This window comes from Oncorhynchus masou, chromosome 32, assembly GCF_036934945.1.
Source record: "Oncorhynchus masou masou isolate Uvic2021 chromosome 32, UVic_Omas_1.1, whole genome shotgun sequence".
NCBI lineage: Eukaryota > Metazoa > Chordata > Actinopteri > Salmoniformes > Salmonidae > Oncorhynchus > Oncorhynchus masou.
This window is the reverse complement of record NC_088243.1, coordinates 11,613,003-11,632,157: the sequence shown is the minus strand read 5'-3', so window position 1 is coordinate 11,632,157 and position 19,155 is coordinate 11,613,003. Positions and strand designations below refer to the sequence as shown.

Sequence of the window (19,155 nt, the reverse complement as noted above, 5' to 3'; positions counted from 1 at the left end):
TGTTCATGTTAAAAGCTGCACTGAAGTCTAACAGACAGCCCCCACAATAATTTTATCATCAGTAATTTGTTTAAGTACTGTGCTTGTTGAGTGTCCTTCCCTATAAGCGTGCTGAAAGTCTGTTGTCAATTTGTTTACTGTGAAATAGCATTGTATCTGGTCAAACACTATTTTTTTCGAAAGTTTACTAAGGGTTGGTAACATGCTGACTGGTCGGCTATTTGAGCCAGTAAAGGGAGCTTTACTATTCTTGGGTAGCGGAATGACTTTAGCTTCCCTCCAGGCCTGAGGGCACACACTTTCTAGTAGGCTTAAATTGAAGATGTGGAAAATAGGAGTGGCATTATCGTCCGCTATTATCGTCAGTAGTTTTCCATCCAGATTGTCAGACCCCGGTGGCTTGTCAATGTTGATAGACAGCAATACCTATTTCACCTTTTCCACACTGACTTTACGGAATTCAAAAGTACAATTCTTGTCTTTCATAATTTGGTCAGATACTGTATACTTGAATGTGTAGTGACAGCGTTTGTTGCTGGCATGTCACCCCAGGTGTACCCAATTACCCAATAAACAGAAACAAACGGAAAGGGAATCGATGGCAGTTAATAGGCCGGCGACGACGACCGCCGAGCACCGCCCAAACAGGAAGAGGCCCCATCTTTGGCGAGATTCATGACAGTATCCCCCCCTGACGCGCGGCTCCCGCAGCGCGGGGCGATCCGGGTGGAGGCGGTGGAAATCCCTCAAGAGGGAAGGATCTAAAATGTCCCTCCCCGGTACCCAGCACCTCTCCTCTGGACCGTACCCCTCCCAGTCCACGAGGTACTGCAGGCCCCTCACCCGGCGTCTCGAGTCCAGAATAGCTCGTACTGTGTACGCTGGGGACCCCTCAATGTCCAGACGGGGTGGAGGGACCTCCGGTACCTCACTGCCTTGTAGGGGACCAGCTACCACCGGCCTGAGGAGAGACACATGAAACGAGGGGTTAATGCGATAGTAAGAGGGAAGTTGCAATCTATAACACACCTCGTTTATTCTCCTCAGGACTTTAAATGGCCCCACACACTGCGGCCCCAACTTCCGGCAGAGCAGGCGGAGGGGCAGGTTTCAGGTCGAGAGCCAGACCCTGTCCCCTGGTGCAAACACCAGGGCCTCACTGCGGTGGCGGTCAGCATCTCTCTTCTGCCGCTCACTGGCCTGCCTGAGAGAATCCTGGACTGCCCGCTAGGTCTCTCTAGAGAACCCACTCCTCCACCGCAGGAGCTTCGGTCTGACTCTGATGCCACGGAGCCAGGACCGGCTGGTAGCCCAGTACGCATTCGAATGGCAACATATTCGTGGATGAATGCCGAAGTGAGTTCTGGGCCAACTCTGCCCACGGGGCGTACCTCGCCCATTCTCCTGGCTGGTCCTGGCAATACGACCTCAGAAACCTACCCACTTCCTGGTTTACTCTCTCCACCTGCCCATTACTTTCGGGGTGATAACCAGAGGTAAGGCTGACCGAGATCCCCAGACGCTCCATAAACGCCTTCCAAACCCGGGACGTGAACTGGGGACCCCGATCAGATACGATATCCTCTGGAACCCCATAGTGCCAGAAGACGTGAGTAAATAGAGCCTCTGCAGTCTGTAGGGCCGTAGGGAGACCAGGCAATGGGAGGAGACGGCAGGACTTAGAGAACCAATCCACAACGACCAGAACGGTAGTGTTCCCCTGAGATGGGGGAAGATCAGTAAGGAAATCTACCGAGAGATGGGACCATGGCCGTTGTGGAACCGGGAGGGGTTGTAACTTCCCTCTAGGAAGGTGCCTTGGAGCCTTACTCTGGGCGCATACCGAACAGGAAGAGACATAGAGCTTCACATCCTTAGCTAAGGTGGGCCACCAGTATTTCCCCCTAAGACCCCGCACTGTCCTATCAATCCCCGGATGACCAGAAGACGGTAGTGTGTGAGCCCACCGAATCAATTTATCACGGACACCAAGCGGCACGTAATTTCGACCAGTCAGATACTGTGTAGGCGCAGGTTCAACCCTCAACGCCCGCTCGATGTCCGCGTCCACCTCCCATACCACCAGGGCCACCAGCCGAGAGGCTGGAAGGATGGGAGTGGGTTCGATGGACCGGTCCTCGGTGTCATAGAGACGGGACAGCGCGTTGGCCTTAGTGTTAAGGGAACCTGGTCTATAAGAGATCGTAAATCTAAAACGTGTAAAGAACATGGCCCACCTAGCCTGGCGCGGATTCAGTCTCCTCTCTGCTCGAATATACTCCAGATTGCAGTGGTCAGTCCAGATGAGGAAAGGGTGTTTAGCCCCCTCTAGCCAGTGTCTCCACACCTTCAGGGCCTTTACCATAGCTAGTATCTCCCGGTCCCCCACATCATAGTTCCGCTCCGCCGGACCCAGCTTCTTAGAAAAGAAAGCGCAGGGACGAAGCTTCGGTGGCGTGCCCGAGCGCTGAGACAGCACGGCTCCAACCCCAGCCTCGGACACATCCACCTCCACTATGAATGCTAACGAAGGGTCCGGATGCGCAAACATGGGAGCCTCAGTGAACAGCGCCTTCAACTGGTTGAAGGCTCCAACAGCCTCTGCCGACCACCGCAGACGCACGGGCCCCCCCTTCAGCAGTAATGGGCGCCGCTACTTGGCCAAAACCCTGGATAAACCTCCGGTAGTAATTGGCAAACCCTAAAAACCGCTGCACCTCCTTTACCGTGGTCGGAGTTGGCCAATTACGCACAGCGTTAACGCGGTCACACTCCATCACCACCCTCGAGATGGAAATGCGATAACCCAGGAAGGAAACGGCTGGTTTGGAGAACACACATTTCTCAGTCTTGACGTATAGGTCATGCTCCAGCAATCGCCCAAGAACCTTGCGCACCAGGGAGACATGCGCGGCGCGTGTGGCAGAATAAATCAAGATGTCATCAATATAGACTACCACACCCTGCCCGTGCAAGTCCCTGAGAATCTCATCTACAAAGGATTGGAAGACGGCTGGAGCATTCTTCAACCCATATGGCATGACGAGGTACTCATAGTGGCCTGATGTGGTACTAAACGCTGTTTTCCACTCGTCTCCTCCCCGAATATGCACCAGATTATACGCGCTCCTGAGGTCCAGTTTTGTGAAGAAACTCGCTCCATGGAATGATTCCACCGCCGTAGCGATGAGAGGTAGCGGATAACTAAAACCCACTGTGATCGAATTGTGACCTCGATAATCAATGCACGGACGCAGACCTCCCTCCTTTTTCCTCACAAAAAAGAAACTCGAGGAGACATGGAGGGCCGAATGTACTCCTGTCTCAGAGCTTCCGTAACATATGTCTCCATAGCCAACGTCTCCTCCTGTGACAGTGGGTACACGTGACTCCGGGGAAGTGCAGCGTTCTCCTGGAGGTTTATCACGCAATACCACCGTCGATGGGGTGGTAATTTGGTCTCTTTTTTCTTACTAAAAGCGATAGCCAAATCTCCATATTCTGGGGGAATGCGCACGGTGGAAACCTAGTCTGGACTCTCCACTGTCGTGGCACCGATGGAAACTCCTATACACCTACACGAACACTCGTCTGACCACCCCTGAAGAGCCCCCTGTTTCCAGGAAATGATGGGATTGTGAATAGCCAGCCAGGGAACCCCCAACACCACTGGAAACCCAGGTGAATCAATAAGGTAGAAACTGATCTTCTCCCTATGATTCCCCTGCATTACCATGTCCAGCGGAATCGTGGCCTCCCTGACCATCCCTGACCCTAACGGTCGGCTATCTAAGGAGTGCACGGGGACAGGTGGGTCTATCTGCACTAACGGAATACCCAATTTACGGGCGGGTCCGCGATCCATAAAACTCCCAGCTGCGCCTGAATCGACTAGCGCCTTATGCTGAAGAGAGGGAAAAAACGCAGGGGAAAAAATAAACAAAACATGTGACCAACAGGGAGCTCTGGGTGAGTTTGGTGCTTGCTCACCTGGGGTGGCCGAGAAGTGTTCCTCCGGCCAACTCGACTCCCAGAGGAACTCCTCCAGCACCGGTCCGAAGTGTGTCCTCTCCGTCCACAATAGGCGCAGGAGGAGCCCCCTCCTCTGGTCTCCCTAGATGCAGCTCCTCTCAACTCCATCGGAGTGGGAGCGGGAGGACTGGAAGGTGGAATTGACAGGACCCCTTCTGAACGCCCGCGGGCAGCTAGCAGGTTGTCCAATCGAATCGACATGTCTATTAGTTCATCCAGGGAGAGAGTTGTGTCCCGACAAGCTAGCTCCCGGCGGACGTCCTCCCGGAGACTGCACCGGTAATGGTCCATCAGGCCCTGTCATTCCACCCAGCACCAGCACCTAGGGTCCTGAACTCCAACGCGAAGTCCTGCGCACTTCTCGTCTCCTCCTTCCCGCCGCTTTGCCCTCTGGTGGGTGGTCGAACATAGCTCGAGCCGAGTCTGGGCTGTTCCAGACAGCGTTGGCCCAGTTCAGGGCCCTACCCGTTAAACAGGAGACGAGGAGGCTCACACTCTCCTCACCATGAGGGAGCCGGATGCACGGTAGCCAGGTAGAGCTCGAGCTGGAGCAAAAATCCCTGGCACCCAGCCGGCGCTCCATCGTACTCCCTCGGGGGGGAGAGACGCAATGTGCTGGACCCAGAGGACGACGTAGGTGGAGTAGGTGGCGTCGTCTGTGGGGGGAGATGGGGTAGACGTCGGTAGACCACTCCTCTCCCATCGTTCCATCCTCTCCATCATCTGGTCCATCGCTGTATCGATCTGATGGAGGACAGCTGTATGTTGATGAACACGCTCCTCCATAGTTGGGAGAGGGGTGGTCGCTGCTCCTGCTGACTCCATTTAGGTGGTGCAGGCTTCTGTTACGATTTACTAGGAGTAGTGGGTGGAATCAGGCGCAGAGAGCAGGGTTCAGTAGATTGTCAATTTATTCTCCGGCGCACAAAAACGGTCATGCCAACACACAGGGCGCATACAATTGACCAGCCCAAACACAGGACCAATATAGTCCGGAGAATACATACACGAAAACCACCATACAACAGAGTAACAAACAACAAGCCCGCACAAATACCCAGCGGGCCTAGTGCCCTTAAATAGCAGCTGAAAAAGACGCACCAATTTCGACGGAGGACACCGGACGGACACCTGGCAAATGTAGTCTCTTATGGTCAATCTTCCAATGATATGCCTACAAATACGTCACAATGCTGCAGACACCTTGGGAAACGATAGATCGGGCAGGCTCATTCCTTGCGCATTCACAGCCATATAAGGAGACAATGAAAAACAGAGCCTCAAAAATCCTGCTAATTTCCTGTTTGAAGTTTCATCTTGGTTTCGCCTGTAGCATCAGTTCTGGGGCACTCACAGACAATATCTTTGCAGTTTTGGAAACGTCAGAGTGTTCTCTTTCCAAAGCTGTCAATTATATGCATAGTCGAGCATCTTTTTGTGACAAACTATTGCGCTTAAAACGGGCACGTTTCTTTACCCAATAATGAAATAGCGCCCCCATAGTTGTAACAGGTTAATGATTTTATTATTGTGCCTTTTGTAAATACCCTGGTAGGTTTGACTGACAACCTAAACCAGGTTGCAGGCACTGGTTACAGTTTCTTGAGTGGGCAGCTTGATGAGAGCCAGTCAATATTTAAATCACCCAGAAAATATACTACTATGTTCATGATATCACATACATTATCAAGCATTTCACACATATTATCCAGATACTGTAGGCTACAACGCTACAGCACCATGTGAAGTAATACCAGGATTTATCATTTAGTCTTCCCAGCTTCAGTCGTGGTTAAAAAGTTAGTGCTTCCTGTGCCAACATAAATTCTCTGTCACTTGCCTTTGTGAAACATTTAGACTCATTTAGATATTGAGACTGCGCACCATTTACACACTAAGAGAGGCTGCCTGCCTTCGCCTGAAACATGTTTGTGAATGGTTAATGAATTAGTATTTCAATTGAACCTTCATAGTGCTTCCCATTTAATTTAATCCAAACATTTAGCAGGATCATTGCATTAGGACTAAGCACCGTAGAATCCACCCAGGCCAACAGATCCTCCACTTTATAAGGAGGGTGAAGGTGACACCCAGTCTCCTCTGATGTTCTCATGTTATCACTGACTTTTACTGCCAGGAGAGATGGGAGAGGAGGATGGTGTGCATGACTAGCCCGACAGGGCCCAGATGCTCTCGGTTTCAGAATGACTGAGTCATTGTGGTTTCCTCTTTCATAGCTAGTGATGGTGTGTCTGGTCTGAGGAGGATGTGAAGAAACACTGCCAGTGAACGGTTTGTGGTGGGCATGTCGCGTGTGATCCCTACCCTCCCTCACAGGAAGCACGGTGATAGGCATAGAGAGAACCCATCAGACCTCATTCTGGTCCGTCACAATCAGCATTAGCACAAACATATATGCAGTTTGTTCTGAGGATGTGATGTGTGAAGTGGCACTGACATGTATATATGTATAGAACTCTGTTGCCTTTTCTGAACAGACATGTTTTCTGTTACATTAATGTTCATTTATGAGGAAAATTTTGCAGGCTATAGGCAGGATATGTAGGCTCACGTCTCCTCTGTACCTGTAAGAGAGTGGCGATTATTCTCTGTCTCCAGCCATGAGATTATATCGGGCTGGAAACTGTTAGCTGTAGATCATAGAGTCTGTGACCTGTGCCCTGATTGCACCTACTGTACTGACAGCTGCTGCTGACACTGTCTCTCTCTCTCTCTCTCTCTCTCTCTCTCTCTCTCTCTCTCTCTCTCTCTCTCTCTCTCTCTCTCTCTCTCTCTCTCTCTCTCTCTCTCTCTCTCTCTCTCTGTCTGTCCCTCTGTCTCTCTCTCTCTGCCTGTCCCTCTCTCAATTTTCAATTCAATTTCAATTCAAGGGCTTTATTGGCATTGGAAACATGTGTTAACATTGCCAAAGCAAGTGAGGTAGATAATATGTAAAGTGAATATATAAAGTGAAATTAACAATAAGAATTAACAGTAAACATCACACATCACACATATATACAGTATTTTAACAGTATCTCTCTCTCTCTCTCTCTCTGTCCCTCTGTCTCCCTCTCTCTCTCTCTCTCTTTCTCTCCCTCTCTCTCTCTCTCTCTCTCTCTCTCTCTCTCTCTGTCCCTCTGTCTCCCTCTCTCTCTCTTTCTCTCCCTCTCTCTCTCTCTCTCTCTCTCTCTCTGTCTCTCTCTCCGTCTCTCTCTCTCTCTCTCAATTCAATTAAATTCAATTAAATTCAAGGGCTTTATTGGCATGGGAAACATGTGTTAACATTGCCAAAGCAAGTGAGGTAGATAATATACAAAAGTGAAATAAACAATAAAAATTAACAGTAAACATTAAACATACAGAAGTTTCAAAACAATAAAGACATTACAAATGTCATATTATATATATACAGTATTTTAACAATGTCTCTCTCTCTCCCTCTCTCTCTCTCTCTCTCGCTCTCTCTGTCTATCTCTCTATTTATTTACTAATTTCTGTCATTTGAAAGCTAAACACCAGATGTCCCTGTTTCCTGTGTAATTTCAGATGTTGTCTTATCAAACTTACCTTGCTGAAGTCCAAGTGCTGAATCGGTTCAAGCCCTCTAACCCTATATCATTATTCTATGCTTGTCAGAACAAAGTTCTGTTGCTCTCAGTTAAAGGGAGCAACAGAGGGAGTGGGCTTCAACAGTGGTCCCTGGTGATCTGACTTCACAGCCTTTTTCTGTCTAGACAGACAGCAATTTCTTAAACTCCATGATATATTCTGATCAACTGGCTTGTTTTTGTGTCAGGAAACTAAATACCACACAAATCAGATAATATACAGTTGAAGTCGGAAGTTTACATACAGCTTAGCCAAATACATTTAAACTCATTTTTTCACAATTCCTGACATTTAATCCAAGTAGAAATTCCCTGTCTTAGGGCAGTTAGGATCACCACTTTATTTTAAGAATGTGAAATGTGAGAATAATAGTAGAGAGAATGATTTACTTCAGCTTTTATTTATTTCATCACATTCCCAGTGGGTCAGAAATTTACATACACTCAATTAGTTTTTGGTAGCATTGCCTTTAAATTGTTTAACTTGGGTCAAACGTTTCGGGTAGCCTTCCACAAGCTTCCCACAATAAGTTGGGTGAATTGTGGCCCATTCCTCCTGTCAGAGCTGGTGTAATTGAGTCAGGTTTGTAGGCCTCCTTGCTCGCACATGCTTTTTCAGTTCTGCCCAAACATTTTCTATAGAATTGATGTCAGGGCTTTGTGATGGCCACTCCAAGACCTTGACTTTGTTGTCCTTAAGCCATTTTCCCACAACTTTGGAAGTATGCTTGGGGTATTATCCATTTGGAAGACCCATTTGCGACCAAGCTTTAACTTCCTGACTGATGTCTTGAGATGTTGCTTCATTATAGCCAGATAATGTTCTTTTCTCATGATGCCATCTATTTTGTGAAGTGCACCAGTCCCTCCTGTAGCAACGCACCCCCACAACATGATGCTGCCACCCCCGTGCTTCACGGTTGGGATGGTGTACTTCGGCTTGCAAGCCTCCTCTTTCTTCCTCCAAACATAACGATGGTCATTATGGCCAAACAGTTATATTTTTGTTTCAACAGATCAGAGGACATTTCTCCAAAAAGTATTATCTTTGTCCCTATTTGCAGTTGCAAACCATGATCTGGCTTTTTCATGACGGTTTTGGAGCAGTGGCTTCTTCCTTGCTGAGTGGCCTTTCAGGTTATGTTGATATAGGACTCGTTTTACTGTGGATATAGATACTTTTGTACCTGTTTCCTCCAGCTTCTTCACAAGGTCCTTTGCTGTTGTTCAGGGATTGATTTGCACTTTTCGCACCAAAGTACGTTCATCTCTAGGAGACAGAACGTGTCTCCTTCCTGAGCGCCATGATGGCTGCGTGGTCCCATGGTGTTTATACATGCATACTATTGTTTGTACAGATGAACGTGGTACCTTCAGGTGGTTGGAAATTGCTCCCAAGGATGAACCAGACTTGTGGAGGTCTACCATTTTTTTCTGAGGTCTTGGTTGATTTCTTTTGATTTTCCCATGATGTCAATCAAATAAGCACTGAGTTTGAATGAAGGCATTGAAACACATCAACAGGTACACCTCCATTTGACTCAAATGATGTCAATTAGCCTATCAGAAGCTTTTAAAGCCATGACATTATTTTCTGGATTTTTCCAAACGGTTTAAATGCACAGTCAACTTAGTGTATGTCAAATCAAATCAAATCAAATTTATTTATATAGCCCTTCGTACATCAGCTGATATCTCAAAGTGCTGTACAGAAACCCAACCTAAAACCCCAAACAGCAAGCAATACAGGTGTAGAAGCACGGTGGCTAGGAAAAACTCCCTAGAAAGGCCAAAACCTAGGAAGAAACCTAGAGAGGAACCAGGCTATGTGGGGTGGCCAGTCCTCTTCTGGCTGTGCCGGGTGGAGATTATAACAGAACATGGCCAAGATGTTCAAATGTTCATAAATGACCAGCATGGTCGAATAATAATAAGGCAGAACAGTTGAAACTGGAGCAGCAGCACGGCCAGGTGGACTGGGGACAGCAAGGAGTCATCATGTCAGGTAGTCCTGAGGCATGGTCCTAGGGCTCAGGTCCTCCGAGAGAGAGAAAGAGAGAAAGAGAGCATTAGAGAGAGCACACTTATATTCACACAGGACACCGAATTGGACAGGAGAAGTACTCCAGATATAACAAACTGACCCTAGCCCCCGACACATAAACTACTGCAGCATAAATAGTGGAGGCGGAGACAGGAGGGGTCAGGAGACACTGTGGACCCATCCGAGGACACCCCCGGACAGGTCCAAACAGGAAGGATATAACCCCACCCACTTTGCCAAAGCACAGCCCCCACACCACTAGAGGGATATCTTCAACCACCAACTTACCATCCTGAGACAAGGCTGAATATAGCCCACAAAGATCTCCGCCATGGCACAACCCAAGGGGGGGCGCCAACCCAGACAGGATGACCACATCAGTGAATCAACCCACTCAGGTGACGCACCCCTTCCAGGGACGGCATGAGAGAGCCCCAGTAAGCCAGTGACGCAGCCCCTGTAATAGGGTTAGAGGCAGAGAATCCCAGTGGAAAGAGGGGAACCAGCCAGGCAGAGACAGCAAGGGCGGTTCGTTGCTCCAGAGCCTTTCCGTTCACCTTCCCACTCCTGGGCCAGACTACACTCAATCATATGACCCATTGAAGAGATGAGTCTTCAGTAAGGACATACAGGTTGAGACCGAGTTTGCGTCTCTGACATGGGTAGGCAGACCGTTCCATAAAAATGGAGCTCTATAGGAGAAAGCCCTGCCTCCAGCTGTTTGCTTAGAAATTCTAGGGACAATTAGGAGGCCTGCATTTTGTGACTGTAGTGTACGTGTAGGTATGTACGGCAGGACCAAATCAGAGAGATAGGTAGGAGCAAGCCCATGTAATGCTTTGTAGGTTAGCAGTAAAACCTTGAAATCAGCCCTTGCTTTGACAGGAAGCCAGTGTAGGGAGGCTAGCACTGGAGTAATATGATCAAATTTTTTGGTTCTAGTCAGGATTCTAGCAGCCGTATTTAGCACTAACTGAAGTTCATTTAGTGCTTTATCCGGGTAGCCGGAAAGTAGAGCATTGCAGTAGTCTAACCTAGAAGTGACAAAAGCATGGATTAATTTTTCTGCATCATTTCTGGACAGAATGTTTCTGATTTTTGCAATGTTACGTAGATAGAAAAAAGCAGTCCTTGAAATGGTCTTGATATGTTCTTCAAAAGAGAGATCAGGGTCCAGAGTAACGCCGAGGTCCTTCACAGTTTTATTTGAGACGACTGTACAACCATTACGATTAATTGTCAGATTCAACAGAAGATCTCTTTGTTTCTTGGGACCTAGAACAAGCATCTCTGTTTTGTCCGAGTTTAAAAGTAGCAATTTTGCAGTCATCCACTTCCTTATGTCTGAAACACATGCTTCTAGCGGGGGCAATTTTGGGGCTTCACCATGTTTCATTGAAATGTACAGCTGTGTGTCATCCACATAGCAGTGAAAGTTAACATTATGTTTTCGAATGACATCCCCAAGAGGTAAAATATATAGTGAAAACAATAGTGGTCCTAAAATGGAACCTTGAGGAACACCGATATTTACAGTTGATTTATCAGAGGACAAACCATTCACAGAGACAAACTGATATCTTTCCGACAGATAAGATCTAAACCAGGCCAGAACTTGTCCGTGTAGACCAATTTGGGTTTCCAATCTCTCCAAAAGAATGTGGTGATCGGTGGTATCAAAAGCAGCACTAAAGTCTAGGAGCACGAGGACAGATGCAGAGCCTCGGTCTGATGCCATTAAACGGTAATTTACCACCTTCACAAGTGCAGTCTCAGTGCTATGATGGGGTCTAAAACCAGACTGAAGCATATTGTATAAATAGTTTGTCTTCAGGAAGGCAGTGAGTTGCTGCACAACAGCCTTTTCAAAAAAAATTGAGAGGAATGGAAGATTCGATATAGGCCGATAGTTTGTATGTAAACTTCTGACCCACTAAAATTGTGATACAGTGAATTGTAAGTGAAATTATTTATTATTTCTAGACGACCAATTCTCATAGCTTTGAATCCTGTCTTAGGAAGACCACCAAAAATTCTGAAATCTCCATCCCTAACTACAACATTTTCAGACAAGATAGAATGGCCAAAGGGGGCTGTGTTGCAATCTACTGCAACAATAGCCTGCAGAGTTCTGTCCTACTATCCAGGTCTGTACCCAAACAATTTGAACTTCTACTTTTAAAAATCCACCTCTCTAAAAACAAGTCTCTCACTGTTGCAGCCTGCTATAGACCACCCTCTGCCCCCAGCTGTGCTCTGGACACCATATGTGAGCTGATTGCCCCCATCTATCTTCAGAGCTCGTGCTGCTAGGCAACCTAAACTGGGACATGCTTAACCTCTAGCGTCGAGCAGTCCCGTATCCGGGAGCGTAATCATAGCCTCAAGCTCATTAGCATAACGCAACGTTAACTATTTTTGAAAATCTCAAATGAAATGAAATAAATATATTGGCTCACATGCTTAGCCTTTTGTTAACAACACTGTCATCTCAGATTTTCAAAATATGCTTTTCAACCATAGCTACACAAGCATTTGTGTAAGAGTATTGATAGCTAGCATAGCATTAAGCCTAGCATTCAGCAGGCAACATTTTCAAAAAAACAAGAAAAGCATTCAAATAAATCATTTACCTTTGAAGAACTTCGGATGTTTTCAATGAGGAGACTCTCAGTTAGATAGCAAATGTTCAGTTTTTCCAAAAAGATTATTTGTGTAGGAGAAATCACTCCGTTTTGTTCATCACGTTTGGCTAAGAAAACCCCCGAAAATTCAGTCATTAAAACGCCAAACTTTTTTCCAAATTAACTCCATAATATCGACAGAAACATGGCAAACGTTGTTTAGAATCAATCCTCAAGGTGTTTTTCACATATCTTTTCGATGATAAATCATTCGTGGCAGTTGCCTTTCTCTTCTGAACCAAATGGAAACGTGCATGTAGCTGGAGATTACGCAATAATTTTGACGGAGGACACCAGGCGGACACCTGGTAAATGTAGTCTCTTATGGTCAATCTTCCAATGATATGCCTACAAATACGTCACAATACTGCAGACACCTTGGGGAAACGACAGAAAGTGTAGGCTCATTCCTTGCGCAATCACAGCCATATAAGGAGACATTGGAACACAGCCCATTCAAAATCTGGGGCATTTCCTGTATGAAATTTCATCTTGGTTTCACCTGTAGCATTAGTTCTGGGGCACTCACAGACAATATCTTTGCAGTTTTGGAAACGTCAGAGTGTTTTCTTTCCAAAGCTGTCAATTATATGCATAGTCGAGCATCTTTTCGTGACAAAATATCTTGTTTAAAACGGGAACGTTTTTTTATCCAAAAATTAAAAGAGCGCCCCCGATATCGAAGAAGTTAACACCCCAGCCATCCTACAATCTAAGCTTGATGTCCTCAATCTCACACAAATTATCAATGAACCTACCAGGTACCACACCAAAGCCGTAAACACGGGCACCCTCATAGAAATCATCCTAACCAACTTGCCCTCTAAATACACCTCTGCTGTTTTCAACCAATATCTCAGCGATCACTGCCTCATTGCCTGCATCTGTAATGGGTCAGCGGTCAAATGACCTCCACTCATCACTGTCAAACGCTCCCTGAAACACTTCAGCGAGCAGGCCTGTAAAGTCCATGGAGAATAAGAATACCTCCTCTCAGCTGCCCACTGCACTGAGGATAGGAAACACTGTCACCACTGATCCACTATAATTGAACATTTCAATAAGCATTTTTCTACGGCTGGCCATGCTTTCCACCTGGCTACCCCTACCCCGGTCAACAGCACTGCACCCCCCACAGCAACTCGCCCAAGCCTTCCCCATTTCTCCTTCTCCCAAATCCAGTCAGCTGATGTTCTGAAAGAGCTGCAAAATCTGGACCCCTACAAATCAGCCGGGCTAGACAATCTGGACCCTTTCTTTCTAAAAATTATCTGCCGAAATTGTTGCAACCCCTATTACTAGCCTGTTCAACCTCTCATTCGTGTAGTCTGAGATCCCCAAAGATTGGAAAGCAGCTGCGTTCATCCCCCTCTTCAAATGCAGGGATACTCTTGACCCAAACTGCTACATACCTATACCTATCCTACCCTGCCTTTCTAAGGTCTTCGAGTTGATCATGGGTGCACCTCAGCCACGCTCAAGGTTCTAAATGATATCTTAACCGCCATCGATAAGAAACAATACTGTGCAGCCGTATTCATTGACCTGGCCAAGGCTTTCGACTCTGTCAATCACCACATCCTCATCGGCAGACTCGATAGCCTTGGTTTCTCAAATGATTGCCTCGCCTGGTTCACCAACTACTTCTCTGATAGAGTTCAGTGTGTCAAATCGGAGGGCCTGTTGTCCGGGCCTCTGGCAGTCTCTATGGGGTTGCAACAGGGTTCAATTCTTGGACTGACTCTCTTCTCTGTATACATCAATGATATCGCTCTTGCTGCTGGTGAGTCTCTGATCCACCGCTACGCAGACGACACCATTCTGTATACTTCTGGCCCTTCTTTGGACACTGTGTTACCAACCCTCCAGACGAGCTTCAATGCAATTACAACTCTCCTTCCGTGGCCTCCAATTGCTCTTAAATACAAGTAAAACTAAAGGCATACTCTTCAACCGTTCGCTGCCCGCACCTGCCCGCCCATCCAACATCACTACTCTGTACGGTTCTGACTTAGAATATGTGGACAACTACAAATGCCTAGGTGTCTGGTTAGACTGTAAACTCTCCTTCCAGACTCACATCAAACATCTCCAATCCAAAGTTAAATCTAGAATTGGCTACCTATTTCGCAACAAAGCATCCTTCACTCATGCTGCCAAACATACCCTTGTAAAACTGACCATCCTACCGATCCTCAACTTCGTTGATGTTATTTACAAAATAGCCTCCAATACCCTACTCAAAATATTCAATGCAGTCTATCACAGTGCCATCCGTTTTGTCACCAATGCCCCATATACTACTCACCACTGTGATCTGTACGCTCTCTCTGGCCCTCGCTTCATACTCGTCGCCAAGCCCACTGGCTCCAGGCCATCTACAAGACCCTGCTAGGTAAAGTCCCCCCTTATCTCAGCTCGCTGGTCACCATAGCAGCACCCTCCTGTAGCACGCTCTCCAACAGGTATATCTCTTTGGTCACCCCCAAAACCAATTCTTCCTTTGGCCGCCTCTCCTTCCAGTTCTCTGCTGCCAATGACTGGAACGAACTACAAAAATCTCTGAAACTGGAAACACTTATCTCCCTCACTAGCTTTAAGCACCAGCTGTCAGAGCAGCTCACAGATTACTGCACCTGTACATAGCCCATCTATAATTTAGCCCAAACATCTACCTCTCCCCCTACTGTATTTATTTATTTTCCTCCTTTGCACCCCATTATTTCTCTACTTTGCACATTCTTCCACTGCAAATCTACCATTCCAGTGTTTTACTTGCTATATTGTATTTACTTCACCACCATGGCCTTTTTTTTCCTTTACCTCCCTTATCTCACCTCATTTGCTCACATTGTATATAGACTCGTTTTTCTACTGTATTATTGACTGTATGTTTGTTTTGCTCCATTTGTAACTCTGTGTTGTTGTATGTGTCGAACTGCTTTGCTTTATCTTGGCTAGGTCGCAGTTGTAAATGACAACTTGTTCTCAACTTGCCTACCTGGTTAACTAAAGGTGAAATAAAATATAAAAAATACAGAAATATTGCTAATACTATTCTGTTGCCCCATGCTGGTGTATTGTAGCATGTTGTTAATAATATTCTGTTGCCCCATGCATACACACAAGCACGAACAAGCACACACATACAGTACATAATCACACACACACACACACACACACACACACACACACACACACACACACACACACACACACACACACACACACACACACACACACACACACACACACACACACACACACACACACACACACACACACACACACTCCCTCCATGCTTAAATGGGGGATAATGCAGCAAAGGCAGCCTGTGACATCACTGCCTCCCTGATTGGTTGAGCAGTGCTCCAGGCTGATCCCTCCTGCTCCTGTCTTGGATGGATGCTGCTGCTCGAGGGAGGCGGGGCTACTGGGAGGCAGGGTTACTGGGCGGCAGGGAGGCGGGACAATTACGAGGCAGGGAGGCTGGCAGTGTAGAGGAGGCTGGGCTGTGCACACATCACATGCATTATACATGACATCCACACAACACAAGTGTGGCTCCTGTCCTCTGGATCATGGGAGAATAACAGGAAGAGGAGGGAAGGATGGGATGATGGGAAATATCGTAAATATCTGTCTCTGTTAGAGGGGTTTCCACTGCTTGCTCTGGTCTCTGTGTGTGTGTGTGTGTGTGTGTGTGTGTGTGTGTGTGTGTGTGTGTGTGTGTGTGTGTGTGTGTGTGTGTGTGTGTGTGTGTGTGTGTGTGTGTGTGTGTGTGTGTGTGTGTGTGTGTGTGGTCGGGTGTGTGTGGTCGGGTGTGTGTGTGTGTGTGTGTGTGTGTGGTCGGGGTGTGTGTGTTAGGGGTGTGTGTGTGTGTGTGTAAGTGCGTGTGTGTCGGGGAGTAGGAAGGGATTGAGGCTGCGTTCCTGCAGCTAACCCCCAGCAGCTCAGCTCTGTGTTGTCACCGGGAAACAAGCGACCATCCAGGCTGAGGCAGCCCAGATCTGTTCTGCTTCCTGTCTGAAATAAAAGGGAAAGGACCAGCTGTGGTTCCCCCTCTTTCCTCGGTTTCTTTTTCCACTGTGGATGGACTGTCATCCTCTGCTCAGACAGACAGACAGATAGACAGACAGAGGCTCACAACAAGCTCACTATGTGAAGGGCATAAGGAGGGAGGTGGTGAGCATGTGACTGGAGAATGGCTCACTATAAGGATGTAACTGTCAAAAAGAGCTCTTCTCTTAACTTGGTGACGGGATTCTTTCAGTATCTCCGTGGTAAGTAGGCCGACAGCAGTGTTTTATATAGATCATCGCTGCATCCCATTCTCTCAGGATTTAGGAAACCTGCCTTCGATTGTGGCTAATATGTAGGTGAACTAGATGCATGAGCCAGATGTTGCATGATAGTGTGTTGTTAGTCTGGCCCTGTTCTCCTGCAGCAAGTGACCAGGCAGTATATTTCAAATGCAAATGTAAAAAAAATGGCCACTGTGTGTGTCCAGTGTTGTTCAACCTACCGGCAGACATGTCACTGTATCTATCTATGTCACCCTTCTTTTCTATGACAGCGACAGAAGTTGGATCCACAAAATCAGATGTTTTGTTTTGTGTGAAAGCAGAAGTGCATTATGCATGAGACACAGAGTCTGTCTGCAGTTATTATCCCCCCTCCATAAAGGGCTTGGTTGGGGGTGACCTGAAAGGCCACGCATGTCGTTATTGGTGGATTGGGCACTGAGCAGTGAGTCTGCAAGAATAGAAATCTCTTCTCCTTATGACCTCATAGTGTTAAGATGCAATCAAGCTCCTGTCAATATCTATTGGGCGTGATTAGATTCTATGTATATACCGTTTTTAACTGGAAGAGAAATGACAGTATTATTGTGAAGTTTAAGTGCATCTTTGGTCATTTTTGCACATGTCCCGTTCTTGATCTGTTAGGTCTTGAACTACAATGAGTGTCCAAAACATTAAGAACACCTTCCTAATATTGAGTTGCACCCCCTTTTGCCCTCAGAACAGCCTCAAGTCATTGGGCATGGACTCTACAAGGTTTTGAAAGTGTTCCATTGGGATGCTGGCCCATGTTGACTCCAATGCTTCCCACAGTTGTGTCAAGTTGGCTTGATGTCCTGTGAGTGGTGAACCATTCGGGAAAATGTTGAGCGTGAAAAACCCAGCAGCGTTGCAGTTCTTGAACCTGTCTCCTCCCCTTCATCTACACCGATTGAAGTGGATTTAACCGGTGACATCAATAAGGGATCATAGCTTTCACCTGGATTCACCTAGTTAGTCTATGTCATGGAAAGAGCAGGTGTTCCTAACGTTTTGTCCACTCAGAGTCTAGTTGTGTTGAAGAATTCTCCACTGCATATTTTCCTCTCGTCTGCAATTGTAATGGACACTACTCACTACTCAATTAAATATTCACACTGTTTGTGAATGCACTTACTTTAACAGGCTACATGAAGCATTGGGAACAGAGAATATACTGTAGCATGAAACAGGGGTGGCAGCAGTGGGTATAAGCGGACTAACCGGTGTCTGTGTGACATCATGACAATGTTCCGTGACATCGTGACAATGTTCTGTGACATCATGACAATGTTCTGTGAGATCGTGACAATGTTCTGTGACATCGTGACAATGGTCTGTGAGATCGTGACAATGTTCTGTGACATCGTGACAATGTTATGTGACATCGTGACAATGTTATGTGACATCATGACAATGTTCTATGAGATCGTGACAATGTTCTGTGACATCGTGACAATGTTCTGTGACATCATGACAATGTTCTGTTCCACTTTTATTACAGATGAGCAAGAAGCAGTACAGAAGAGGACTTTTACTAAATGGATCAATTCCCACTTGACAAAGGTAAGAGGATATTACTTTTATTTTTCTCCTTGTGCTTCTCTCACAACACTTTATAAGACATGTGTAGCCTATGATGGGCTATTATGACACCCACAGCTTCCATTTCGGTATACGAGCTGAGATTATGAGATAATGTTATTACAACGGTATAATCACTGAGATACAACAATTTTATCACTATGGTAATAATTATATCCTGAATATTAACCTGATCATGGTGTAATGTCTGTAACTGCCAGTCTTATAGCCTCTCTATGGACAGTGGCATTTCATTTCATGTGTGAACTGAGATTGGATCGTTGTCATCCAATCATAATGATTCTGAGAGGCTCCGTGACATTGAATCGGTTTTAATCACTTATAATGTCAGAGGTTTTAGGTACCTTATGTTCATGTGGAAACTACAGCTTGATTGAGGTCATGATAGGTTCGTAACATTTGGAGATATATTTTTCATTATCTGTGTGACGGTAGTTACTGAGTTGTTTGTGGAATTCAGTATCAGTCCTGTAGAGTTATTTTAATTGTGAATACTGTTACTGAAGATGAGTATATTGGGTTGTCACAACAACATTGGAACCAGTGGGTTGTCACAACACCATGTTGGGTTGTCACAACACCATGTTGGGTTGTCACAACAACATCGGAACCAGAGGAGAGTCAGACAGAGAAAGTAAATATGACTCAGTGCAGAGATCCTTGTGTTGCTCAGTTTCTGAGCAGGCCACAGTGGTCCTGCAGTATGTCTTACTGAGTCAATGTGATCCGAACAGTCAAGATGAGGAGATAGGAATAGTGTGTGTGTGTGTGTGTGTGTGTGTGTGTGTGTGTGTGTGTGTGTGTGTGTGTGTGTGTGTGTGTGTGTGTGTGTGTGTGTGTGTGTGTGTGTGTGTGTG

General features: G+C 46.4%; 1 protein-coding gene across 1 annotated transcript in view; it reads left to right on the top strand.

The window, feature by feature from the left end:
- Positions 1–19,155, top strand: part of LOC135525576 (nesprin-1-like) — a 223,133-nt gene that overhangs the window by 14,250 nt on the left and 189,728 nt on the right. The window contains exon 4 of the mRNA XM_064953273.1: positions 18,198–18,259. Within this exon, the coding sequence (XP_064809345.1) occupies positions 18,198–18,259 (62 nt within the window). The remainder of the gene's footprint in view (positions 1–18,197; positions 18,260–19,155) is intronic.